General features: G+C 47.3%; 1 protein-coding gene across 3 annotated transcripts in view; it reads right to left on the reverse strand.

Annotated features, from left to right (window-relative positions):
* Positions 1-9,782: 9,782 nt before the first annotated feature.
* LOC127005356 (soluble guanylate cyclase 89Db-like) overlaps positions 9,783-13,063 on the reverse strand; it is a 34,815-nt gene continuing 31,534 nt past the window's right edge. For all 3 annotated transcript variants that reach the window (XM_050874133.1, XM_050874132.1, XM_050874134.1), the window contains 3 exons: positions 12,265-12,374; positions 11,811-11,900; positions 9,783-11,550 (listed from right to left, as the gene is read on the reverse strand). In XM_050874133.1, coding sequence (XP_050730090.1) covers positions 11,473-11,550; positions 11,811-11,900; positions 12,265-12,374 — 278 coding nt within the window. In that variant the 3' untranslated portion in view covers positions 9,783-11,472. The remainder of the gene's footprint in view (positions 11,551-11,810; positions 11,901-12,264; positions 12,375-13,063) is intronic.

Genomic DNA, 13,063 nt, shown 5'->3' on the forward strand with positions numbered 1-13,063 from the left:
AGTTTGGGGTAGTTTTCGTACATATGGCCTCTCTCAGCTTCTCCCTCGCCCGCAAGTTTCAAATCATAGTTATATAGGTGCTGTCTCGCCCTTATTACCTGTCCTCTGGCTATGGGATGACCACCACCTGCTTTCCCATGCTTAAAACCTCCTCACGTCTTAGGAAATCGCTGTATCGCTCCTAAAACATACAGAAACAGCCATTCTCACACGGCCTTCCCAGAGGTCGATGGCCGCAGGGCTTCTAACCGCAAGGGGAGGCTATGAATCCGTTTATATTTCCTTTATTTAAGAGAGCTTGGAAGACTATCGCCTGGTGCCCTATTCCTGAAGCTTCCGTATGTATGTTAAAACTAATATGACATGCCCTCAATGCCCAGAGCGACCTCAAACCCGCCCATTCCAGCGTAGATATAACATGACGTGGTCACTCTTTCTCACCTAGTACCTAATGTACCCTGCATAGCTTCCACGTTCCGCGCGTGCTTGAAGAGAGATGGCAGCACCTTACTGGGGGTCACGTAGAGGTCATGTACAGATTCCACGAGTCACTACTGTAAACATTTTTCAACCCTTCGTATACTTACTGGAGCAGCCTATAACCCCCCCTAACTTCACATAACCCTCCAAAACATGTACTCACGCTTTATTATTATTGCATTTTACTGACCACGACAACTAAACGGAAGAAAAACGCCGAAAATCTGTACGTTGCCATGTCTCGCTGGTTCAAGCCAATCCCCAATCCTCACCAAACCTTTCCTTCAGCTCCTCCTAAAACCCCTCTTGGGCCTCAGAATTACTCCCCAACCTCACATACTCCCTCCCCATCCTCTCCTAACCCCTTCCAACCCCTTAACTGCTAATAAACAGCAAGAAACCCTCGTTCTCCAAGCATGTCAAGCAAGGCAAGGTTATACTCCTAAGCACATAACATATAATTGCCAAGGCCTTCGTAGGAATCGTGGGCATTTCCAGGGGTTGTTTTATGACCCTGGTGGTAGTTTGATCAGTCTTCTGTCCCATGAACCTGCAGAAACACTCATTAGAACGCGATTGATCTCCTTTCCGGCCTTTGGAAATAGTTGATGTTAGGGGCGGAAGCGTCTGTGAACACATACCTCAGAACCAGAACTTCAAGAACCCCAAGACACGTTAGACGAGAGTAGAAGTCAGTCGCAAAACGAGAAGATTCTATATTGAAAAGCCAATGGATGGGCATTTGTCGACACCTGGGATCGATTCTATGGCAAGAACCACCACCTAGCTATACCTACCTGAGGGACGGGGTTCACCTTTCGCGAGAGGGGGTTCCTGATTCCCTTGAACGTGGAGTGGTGGCCCTGCAGGGTTTTTAGCGTAGTAGGTAACATGCAGGGGCCTAAGACGGTAATCCCTAGTGACAGCAGGATATGTAATAGAAGTGATACCAGTCGCAGAGTTCTTATGTTCCTCTCTTTCCCCTCACCATTTTCCCCTTTCTCCCCCCTTCATCCCCCTCTTCCCCATCCTCCCCTTTCCTCCCCCTCCTCCCCTTTTCTTCTTTCTCCTTCTCCCCTTCCCCCTTCTTAATTCCTCCTCCTCCTCCTCCACCTCCTCACCTGTATCACCGCCACCCTCACCACATTCCCCTTGAAGTCGTCCGGCGCGAGAGTGTCTCCTCGGTAGGGCGGCGGTGGGCGGGCCTGGGCGTGGGTTGGGCTCATAGGTTGCCACGTCCACACCGGCTTGCTCACTAATGGTTCGCTACGCCCACCACCACCACCACCACCGCCGCCCTCGTCACTGAATGTAAACACCTCCACGAACTCCATCACGGGTCCCTGGGTGGTGATAGATAGATAGATAGATAGATTGATTGATAGATAGATAAACAGACAGACAGACAGATATACACAGAGAGGGAGAGAGATTATCGATATACATAATTCATTTACCATTTTTATTCAGTGGACGAACGAGAAAGAAAAGAAAATAGCAAACGAGGGAGAAAATTATGCATGAGTTTTAACATCACTGAAGGCTTTAAATAATTTAGTGTATGAGCGAGAGGGATGCAGGGAGAGATGCGGATGCTGGGAGGAGATCAAAGCAAGAGATAGGATGATACGCCACAGGTGCGCGGACAAGGCAAAAATAAGGGAGGAAAAGAAAACAAGGGAGAGGCAAAAATAGGGAGAAAACGAGGATAAAGGAGGAAAAGACGCCGGGAAACACAGAGCAGAGAATATACAAGTCGTGGATGCTGGGAGTTGATGTATTCAATGTGTTTTGCTAATACTCACACGCGGGTAGATGACGCAGAGGGCCGTGGCGGGGGTCAGAGGCAGGGACAGGCGGGAGGTGGGTGGCGCGGGCAGGACCAGAACAAGTTGGGGGCTGTCCTTCCGCGCCCACGCCCCGGGAAAGTCCACCACGCCGTCCTGGGGTGGGGGGGCGGTGAATAGCAAGGACAACATGGCATTACACTGATATTAGCTTCTACTCAAGCTCATCCCTATGCTGTCCAAATCCCTTATGCAAGAGTTAACCAGCTATCTTCACTCTTTCATCCCTCACGCCGGTAAACTCTGGAACAACCTTAAAAATATACTGGTGCTTCTACTAACAATTATGGACCTTAGCTAATCTCAGCGACGCTTTGATGCTTGTTTATTTATTTTGCTAACTCGCTTTGAAATGTTCGCCTCTCCCTAACGCTGCAATTACCTGTAACTCGCCTCTTTAACTCTCTCCCTTGCGCCGTGGTGTTGTCTCGTTACTGTAGTCACGAAATTTGTTGTCTTGTTCTGTTACGTCTTTGTTAGGTAAGCTGTGATGGGCTACAGCAGTGACAGCCTCGAACGGCCATCAGCGGCGGGAATTGATTCACACATAGAGGAGTGGATGAATGGATCGGAGCTGTATGAAAGGGTTGGATAAAATACTGGATAGGGGATGTTCGGTTTGTTACTCTGACCTCCTCCTCCTCCTCCTCCTCCTACTACTACTACTACTACTACTACTACTACTGCTACTACTACTGCTACAGGGCTGATAGGTGGTGTTCTTTGTATAGGAGCTGTCTAGTGCACGACGACTGTCACCTTAAAGAGCCCATTATGTAACCCTTGAATAAGTTACTCGAGGAAGCGGAACTATTAGGGACCCATTAGCCTTTTCTTACTTCTCTTCTTACCACCTTTTCACTCACACACTCACTCACGTACCCACTCACTCACCTGTCCCTCCGCCACGTAGACCACTGCAGGAGGTGCGTATGGGCCGTCCATGGGCGTGGAGGCGTGTGGGCGGCAGGTCGTGGGCTGGCCTTGGCGGTACAGGGTCCTGGAGGCGCCCACGCACACGTCTGCTGGGCAGGAGTGACCCGTTAGTGACCCAGTCAGTGCTAGGGGGGTATAACCCCCAATAATTTCAAAATGGCCCTAAAAGTGCTTGATTTTCAAAAGATTTCTCCCAGCAACGCACGCTCGTTCGCCCCCCCCTCCCCCCCTTCCACTCATGAACATGTGATGCCCTCTAGCCTCCCCAATAATCTGCCCCAATTACGTGTCTACCAGGGTGTGTCGCGTCCGTCGTGTTATCGATGTTCTTATTTCGTTTATATTTGTTCCCTTTTTCTTCTTTTATGTTCCTCTAACACTCTGTCTCATTATCAGGTTCATGTTTGTTCCATTTTTCTTTCCCTACGCTTTCCTATAAGATTTCATTCTTTCATAGTCATCCTCATTTATATATTGATTCCTTTCTCCTCCTCTCGTCATAGTCATTATCAGGTTTATATTTGTTCCCCTCTCCTCCCTTTGTGCACCCTTTGTGTCTGCCTCGAGGGTTAGCGCTGCGAGGCCGTGGCTTTGATAGGCAGGTAGGCCGCCTCCCCCCCTCCCTCCCCTCACACCTTGACACCGAAAGATTCAAGACATCGACCAAGTCACCTTTTGCGACACGTCCTCCCTCCATTCATCTTTCTCTCTCTCATTATCTGTCTCTCTATCTATCTATTTATCTGTCTATTTTGCACACGTACACACGCACACACCCATTTATCATCTTCCTATTCATTCTCCTTTATCTATTACCTCAATATATCATTCTCTCTCTCTCTCTCTCTCTCTCTCTCTCTCTCTCTCTCTCTCTCTCTCTCTCTCTCTCTCTCTCTCTCTCTCTCTCTCCTTAAAATGATTTCGATGTTGTTAAAAGGATTAAAAGGACCCAAGAGAGAGAGAGAGAGAGAGAGAGAGAGAGAGAGAGAGAGAGAGAGAGAGAGAGAGAGAGAGACCCTTACCTCTGTGTCCTTGCGGGTAGAGCACTAGCAAGCGGATTTCCTTAAGGTAAAGAGACACCTCCTGAAGAAGGCCCGTCAGAACCTCTCTCGATAGCTTAATTTTTTCTCCTCTCTCCTCCTCCTCCTCCACCTCCTCCTTCCTCTCCTCCTTCTCCTCCTTCACCTCCTCCTTCTTCACCTTTTCTTTCTCCTCTAGCTTTGTTCCTTCTTCCTTCCTAACCTTCAGCAGTCTTGGCTCTGACGAAGGAGCTGTAGAGGTCGTTGGAAATTTGATTGACTTCTGTTTCTTACTTTTCAACCTCCCTGGCACCGACGGAGACACTGCAGAGATCCTTAAAAGTGCCTCCTCCTCCTCCTCCTCCTCCTCCTCCTCCTCCTCCTCCTCCTTCTTCTTCTCCTCCTCCGTTTCAGTATCTTCGAATATTCTTGGCCCTGACGAAGGCGCTGAAGATGCCTTAGGAAATATGGTTATCTTCTGTTTCTTCCTTTCCAACCTTCCTGGCACTGACGGAGGCACGGCATAGACCCTTAACAGTGCCTCCTTCTCCTCCTTCTCCTCCTCAGTGACTTCTGGTGTTCTTGGCTGTGACGAAGGCGCTATAGATGCCTGCTGTATAATTTTCTTCTTCCTCTTAGCTTTCAACCTTCCTGGCACTGACAGAGGCACTGCAGAGACCCTTAACAGTGCCTCGTCCTCCTTCTCCTCCGCCTTCTCAGTGACTTGGTGTATTCCTGACGAAGGCGCCGCCGGGTACAAGTAGTTTCTCATCGCCTTTTTCCGCCTTATCTCGTGCCTCCTCTTCTCGGCCGCGGGGTCATGGTCGGCCAGGCACTGCAGCGTTAGTGCTAACAGGAGGATGAAGGCGTAGGCACTCCCTTGAAGAACCATTCCTTGGATGTGTGGGCATGTGTGTGCGTGTGTATATGTGCGTGTGTGTGAGGCTTACGTGCACCCCAGACTGTTATTGGCACTCCCCGAGGCACTACAGGCTGGCACTTATCGTCCTTCCTTTGTATGTAGGCTTATAGCTTATTCTTGGCAGTCCCCCGAGGCACTACAAACTGGCACTTTTCGGTCCCCCTTGGTATGCAGGGTTATAGGTTCTTCTTGGCCCTTTCTGAGGCACTACAGACTGGCACTTTGCGGCCCTTATTGGTATGACGATTGAGAGGTTCTTCTTTACCCTTTCTGAGGCACTACAGGCTGGCACTTTGCGGTCCTTATTGGTATGACGATTGAGAGGTTCTTCTTTACCCTTTCCGAGGCACTACAGGCTGGCACATTGCAGCCCTTATTGGAATGACGATTGAGAGGTTCTTCTTGACCCTTTCCGAGGCACTACAGGCTGGCACTTTGCGGCCCTTATTGGTATGACGATTGAGAGGTTCTTCTTGACCCTTTCTGAGGCACTACAGGCTGGCACTTTGCGGCCCTTATTGGTATGACGATTGAGAGGTTCTTCTTGACCCTTTCCGAGGCACTACAGGCTGGCACTTTGCGGCCCTTATTGGTATGACGATTGAGAGGTTCTTCTTGACCCTTTCTGAGGCACTACAGGCTGGCACTTAGCGACCTTCCTGGTATACACGTTTAAAGGTTTGTCGTGGCACTCCAGCTCTTGCTTCTTCTAAGTCCTCGTAGTATCCTCTTCCTCCTCTTTCTCCTCCTCGTGCGATGCGCTTAGTCTTCCTCCTTCACTGCCCACAATGATACTGACCTTCCTATACTTATCCTCCTCTTCCTATATTCCTCCTCCGGATACTCTTCTTCTTCCTCCTCCTCCTGATAACCTCCACCTCCTCCTCCTCTTCCTCCTCCTCCTCCTCCTCCTGCTAGTGTTCTTGAGTGTGCATAAGTGAGCGTCCTTATTGATTGTGTTGGCAGTGTGTGAAGTCCCTGCAGCGTGTCATTTTCGCAGCGCCTTAGAACTCGCCGCAGCACATCACAACACAACACAAGGCAACACAAGACGAGACCGCAACACAACACAACACAGCAGCAAGGTGGCGCTACTATAAACACTTGCCTGCGCGACCCATAACGAGCTGGGGCCGACTGAACACACACACACACGAAAAAAAAAAATGGTTAAATCTCACAAGTTCAACGATTTTAAGTTTCTCGTTCTCTTTCTCCTTCAACTATCTCTCCCTCTCTTTCTCCTCCTCCTCCTCCTCCTCCTTTTCCCTCTCCCTCTCCTGCCATGCTCCCATAAACTCAGCTGATTAAATGTAGGTTGCCAGAATAACCGAGACCGCAGCGTGACCGTGGAAATGGTAAAGAGGGTATGGGCGTGTCTGAGGGCGTGGCAAGGATATGGGAGAAGAGAAATGGCAGAGTAAAGAAGAATATCAATAGTGGGAACGGGAATAAACGTCATAAATTAAGGACAAAGAAGAAATAGGAAGAAAAGGGAGAATGAAATGGGGAATTGGAGAGAAAATTGGAAATGGGAGAAGAAAAATAAGAAATGGTAAGATAAAGAGGAATAAATAGTGGAAATGGGAATAAACGTGATAAATAAAGGAGACAGAGAGAATGGATGATAAAGGGAGGAGGGTATGGGCGTGTCTGAGGGCGTGGCAATGAAATGGGGAGAGGGAAATGCATAGTAAATAACGGAAATGGAGAGAGAGAGAGAGAGAGAGAGAGAGAGAGAGAGAGAGAGAGAGAAAAGAATCAAAGAAAACATGTATGAAAGGCTTAGAAAGAGATTGAACAGAAATAACACACACACACACACACACACACACACACACACACACACACACACACACACACACACACACACACACACTTTTTCTTTTCTAATTCTTTTTATTTTTTGTTTTTTCATAGCTCTGTTTTATGCCCTCCTTCTCACTCCTGTTTTTTGCTATTCCGTTTGAAATTTGTGTGTGTGTGTGTGTGTGTGTGTGTGTGTGTGTGTGTGTGTTTTCAAGGTCGTTAGAGTTCAGATTGTGACAAATATTTCCTGCCATGTTTGTTATGCTTCTCTCTCTCTCTCTCTCTCTCTCTCTCTCTCTCTCTCTCTCTCTCTCTCTCTCTCTCTCTCTCTCTCTCTCTCTCTCTCTCTCTCTCTCTCTCTCTCTCTCTCTCTCTCTCTCTCTCTCTCTCTCTCTCTCTCTCTCTCTCTCTCTCTCTCTCTCTCTCTCTCTATATATATATATATATATATATATTTATCTATCTCACACTGGCCGTCATTGGACCATTAAACTATAAACAAGATTCGTGGATGTGGCGAGGAGGAGGAGGAGGAGGAGGAGGAAGAAGAGGAGGAGAAAACGAAGAAAAATGAACAAGAATATGAACAAGCATGATGATGATGAAGAGAAGGAGGAGGAAGAATGAAGAAAGGAAAGTAGGAGGAGGAGGAGGAGGAGGATGAAGAGGGGGAGGAGGAAGAAGACAGTTGAGAATATAAGATTAAGTTAGAATTTTGATAAAGTCGCGATGAATGGTCAAGGCAATCAGTGAGGGCTTCCAAAATTTAACGAAGGTGGGAAGGGAAGCAAAGGCGAACAGGAGTAGAAGGAGGAAGAAGAGGAAGAAGAGGAGGAGGAGGAGGAGGAGGAGGAAGGGAAGATGACGGATGAGGAATGTCTAGTCGAAAAAGATAGTTGGAGAGAGAGAGAGAGAGAGAGAAGCATAACAAACAAGGCAGAGGAGTTATTTGTCACAATCTGAACTCTAACGACCTTGAACACACACACACACACACACACACACACTCACACACACACAGATAGGAAAGGTAGATAGGAAAGTAGAAATAGATTAGACAGACAGATGAATACATACATACATACATACATACATACATAGCGAGTGCAATAAAGAGAAACACAGACAGCGACAGAGAGGAGGTCGAGGCCTGGAAACACAACACAACACACGTATTAGCTATTCAGAAACCCTCACTCTCTCTCTCTCATTCTCTCTCTCTCGGCGTGTTATTGTTATGGATGTAGTCTCGTTCAGGGCTCGTTAGCGGCGGGTGAGCTAACCACTCGCCAGCCTCGTTAGCCGGCGGGTGGGCGGCGAGTAGGAAGGAATACACCACCAGGGAAACGAAGGCGAAAATTACACGTGGAAGATGAACACAGAGACATCGGAAGAAAGGAAAGAAAGAAGCACGCATCCACCTTGTTAGCCGGCGAGCGAGCGGGCGGCGAGTAGGAAGGAATACACCACCAGGGAAACGAAGGCGAAAATTAAACGTGGAAGATGAACACAGAGATCGGAAGAAAGGACAGACAAGCAAGTATCCACCTGTGTTAGTATTTCCATGGGTACAGTTATATGAGCCTAGTGATAGTTTAACATGTACCCTGAATATATACCTTGAATCTTATGTATCAATTTCGAATTCTAAAACATTTCGAGGCGTACACACACTCCTACATTTGATAAGGCTTTAGTAGAGGCTGTGTTAGTATTTCCTTGGGTACAGTTATATGAGCCTAGTGATAGTTTGACCTGTACGCTGAATATAAAAGAAGGATGAACAAAATAAATCAGAGGACGAGATGGAAGTAAAGAGAGAGAGAGAGAGAGAGAGAGAGAGAGAGAGAGAGAGAGAGAGAGAGATGAGCATTGAGACACGAACGCGACATCAATATTCTCGTGTGCCTCCTCCTCCTCCTCCTCCTCCTCCTCCTCCTCCTCCTCTTCTTAGGGTTATTACATTCTCGACTATTTGCTGTCATATTCTCTCTTCATATTTTTCTTCACATTTTCTTTTCTTTATTTTTTCTTTATCTCCCCCTCCTCCTCCTCCTCCTCCTCCTCCAGGTAAGGTTCATTAAGTGTTAACACCTGAGTGATGGCCTGCATTCTGACGCTCCTCCTCCTCCTCCTCCTCCTCCTCCTCTTTTCTTTTTTTTTCGTTTCATCGTTCCATCTTGTTTCCTTTCCTTATCTTCTCTCCCTTTCTCTCCTTTTCTTTCTCCCCTTTTCCTCCCTCCGTTTTCTCCTCTCTCCCTTTCTTCCTCCCTTCTTTATCTCCAGTTTCTTATCTCTCTTTTTCTCCCTCCCGTTTCTCTGTTTTTTGTCCCCCTTTCTTTCCCCCTCTTTCCCTCTCCTTCTCCTTCCTTTCCTTCTGTTTCTTCTGTTCCCCTTTCTCTCTTTCTACTTCTCTTCCTGTTTCTTCTCTCTCCCTTTCTTTCTCCCTCCCTTTCCTCCTCCTTCTCTTCTCTCCCTTTTCTCCTCTCTGCTTTTCTTTCTTCCTCCTGTTTCTTCTCTCTCTCCCTCTCCTCCTCGCTCCCTTTCCTCCTCCTCCCTCCGCCATTTTTTGCCCTGGCCGCTGTAATGCAATGGTCGGCGTCTAATATTTTCTGCCTTGGGTCTTGCTTGGCGGCCGTGCATTTCTCTTTATGGCCTACTAACTTCTGTGTCGGTGATGTTCTTCCTTACTTTAACTTTAATTCCAAGGTCTCCTCCTCCTTGGTTCTCGGCATACCTGTGTGGGGGGAAGGAAGGAAAATACAGGCAGGTGTTTCATGGCTTTAATACCTTCTTTGTGATTCCCTCCCCTACATCAGTGTCGCTGTCCCCGCGCTCTTTCCTAGCGCTTAACTTCAATATTTCCTGATCTCATCACAGCACGTCACGTCACGTCACGTCCTTCATTACATCGTCATCACTGTTCTCGGTACTTGACCCTTTTTTTTTTACCAAATAACATCATATTTGGGGAGGCGGTGGCTGAATGGTTTGCGGGCCAGCGGCGCGTCCAGGAGGACGCGGGTTCTCGCCCTGCCCGCCGCCACAGCTGGGATTTTTTAGTCACCGCCGAGTGACCCAAGACTGCCCACATGCTGTCCTGAAGACCACCTGTCAACCCGGACTCCAGTCTCTCTCTCTAAAGGGAGGATCAAAGACGAGCTTCCTGGGGGCAGCATGAGCCAAGCAAGATGGCGCCACTATAAACACTTGCAACGGCTTGGGCCGACCATTAGGCTCCACCAAGATAGCCTACCGGCGCCATAGGCGGAAACGTAACAAAAATAAATGACATTCAGCAATGATCATTTTCTCAGTGTTCTCTTCCCCAGCTAAGCATTTGACAAATCTAAAATATTTTTTTTTAATATTTTCGTGTCGCCATCACATGATCACACTGTTCCTTTTATATGCTTTCCTACTTGTTTATTTAACGATTATTAAAAGTATCACGTCCATCAGTGATCTTATCACAACTGTCATATTAGTTTTTTCTTCCCAACACTTTCCTCTTTGTCGAGTTATGTCTTTATGCTCTCCTTCCTTCTCCCTCACAGCAGCTCAACACTTCTCAAGGCTGCAGCCATTGCCAACACAACAACCCATTCTTCAATGATTTCCTCGTGGTTCCTTTATCACGTCTCCTCCCCGCCGTCACTCACCGCCAAATTATGCTGCACATACACACACACCCAGCCAGTCCTCGGTCCGTTCCTCAGCACGTACCGTTGTAAGCTCCCGCAGTCCGTCATCGTTAGCACGGCAGCGCCGTCGTCCAGATTCGCCAATATTCCAGGCCGTCTCGTTTTCTCGTCCGTCCAGTGATAGTCTATAAGTGCACCCAGGATGGACGTGTGTGTGTGTGTGTGTGTGTGTACATATACATAGCTGTGTAGGTTACAGGCATTTTCTGGCGACGTAAAAAAATACATATTGTGTACATTTATGTAGGCTTATACATACATACATACATACATACATACATACATACAGGCAGACAGACATACAGATCTAGGTGGAATTTCAATCATATAATCTTATATACTGTTTTTTTATATATATTTTCTAACACACACACACACACACACACACACACACACATACACACATAACAATATACATAATACTCTTCTCTACGAATTCGCTATACATGAACTACAAAGTGTATGCGTGTGTGTGTGTGTACGTGTGTTCCTCTTTGGTGCGCACACACACACACACACACATAGACACGGCTATACGTACATGGACGGACAATATTATACACAAAAATATTAATTCCCGCATTCTTCTTCCGTGTGTGTGTGTGTGTGTGTGTGTGTGTGTGTGTGTTCCCTCACTTTATTTCTCTTATCAAACAACCAATTCCCTAACTTTTTTTTTACACACAAACAAGTTCATTTAATAAAGTGTAATAAAGTGTGTGTGTGTGTGTGTGTGTGTGTGTGTGTGTGTGTGTTCACCAGGTATCAGACTTGTTCTCCGGCGCCGCGGTTCCCTCACCCTCCAGCCAGTAGGTGTTCATCTCGCCTTTGCCCTGAAACAAAAATAAAATAAATATATAAATAAATAAGTAAAGAGATAAGTAAATTCCTATATAAAGCCAGGAAGAGTTCATTTCGCCCTACAATAAGAAAATATAAATAAAAAGAAAGATAGAATTAAAGGAAGGGAAGGAAAGCAAGGAGAGGAGAGAAAGAAATTTAAAGGGAAAAAAAAAAAACACAAACACACACACACACACACACACACACGTCCATTGCCCTCTCCCTCCCCCCCCCACACCGGGCCACTCACCTTTATCTGCAGTTTCTCCCTGAACGACACCTTGAACCCGAACTTCTGTAATATCTCGGCGCACTTTTCGCTGACGTGGATTTTGCCGACCTGCGGAAAGGAGGAGCAAGTTGAGTTACATATGGAGGAGGAGGAGGAGGAAGAGGAGGCGAAGGAGGAGAGGGAGGAGGAGGAAGATTGCTTAGGTAGGAGAAGGAGAGCCTAGGATAAAAGGGAAAGGGAGAAGGAGGAAGAGGAGGAGGAGGAGGAGGAGGAGGAGGAGGAGGAAGAGGAGGAGGAGGACAGCTTAGGTATTAGAAGCTTAGGTTATATCTGACCACTAAGAGCGTATAATCCGTGAGGTTGGGTGGGTTTAGGTTAACAGGAGCTGCCTTGTACAAGCCAACCGGCCTCTCACAGACTCCTAACGTTCTTATGTTCTTATGTTCAGTAACAACCTGTACTCCTCGCCTACCTTTCCGTTGGTCTGCATCCTGGAGGCCGTGTTCACCGTGTCGCCGAAGAGGCAGTAGCGAGGCAGTTTGAGGCCCACCACGCCCGCCGCCACTGGGCCCACGTGCATGCCTGGGTGGGAGGGAGAGAAGGTGAAGGCAGAGGTTCGAGTAAGGAAGGTGGGAAGTAGAAAGAGTAAATGGTGCGTGAATTATATCTTCCCCAGGGCAGATCTCATTTACACATAGCTTAACTACTGCACCCAAGCATTGCCCTACACTAAGAGCCGATTTCACAGTCCAACACAGTGTCTTCGTAACAGCCCGAACCAAACTATAGAATCCCATACAATCCAAAATGGTGAGGTCTTCGATGCTACACTAAATACACAAGACTTTTCCTGTATAGTTTCGTCAAATTTGTGAACTTAAATATAAACACCAGACACTATACATGGAAATTTCGAAGCTTCTGGTATTGGTTTGGGAGCTTACTAACCCATCATGCTGAACTGTGAAACTGGCCCTAATCTCCCTTTCCTGTAGCTCACCAGCCCTTCCTGACGCTGTCCTAAACGCTTATTAATCTTTTCATTACTATCGTCTCCAAATCTCTCAATATAATTAAGTTTCTTCCTTCCCAACACCATTTAATCTCCCCAACGCCATTCCCACCACAGTCTGTCCTCGCCTGTTCCTCCTCTCCCTTACTATTGTCTCTAAACTCTCCCATATCATTCCTTCCCTTCCTAGCATCACCCTAACCTCCCACCGTCCTCCCCAGCACATCCTCTCTTCCCCACCCCCTCCCCACCCCTCACC

Source organism: Eriocheir sinensis, chromosome 30, assembly GCF_024679095.1.
Source record: "Eriocheir sinensis breed Jianghai 21 chromosome 30, ASM2467909v1, whole genome shotgun sequence".
In the NCBI taxonomy this organism is placed as follows: Eukaryota; Metazoa; Arthropoda; class Malacostraca; order Decapoda; family Varunidae; genus Eriocheir; species Eriocheir sinensis.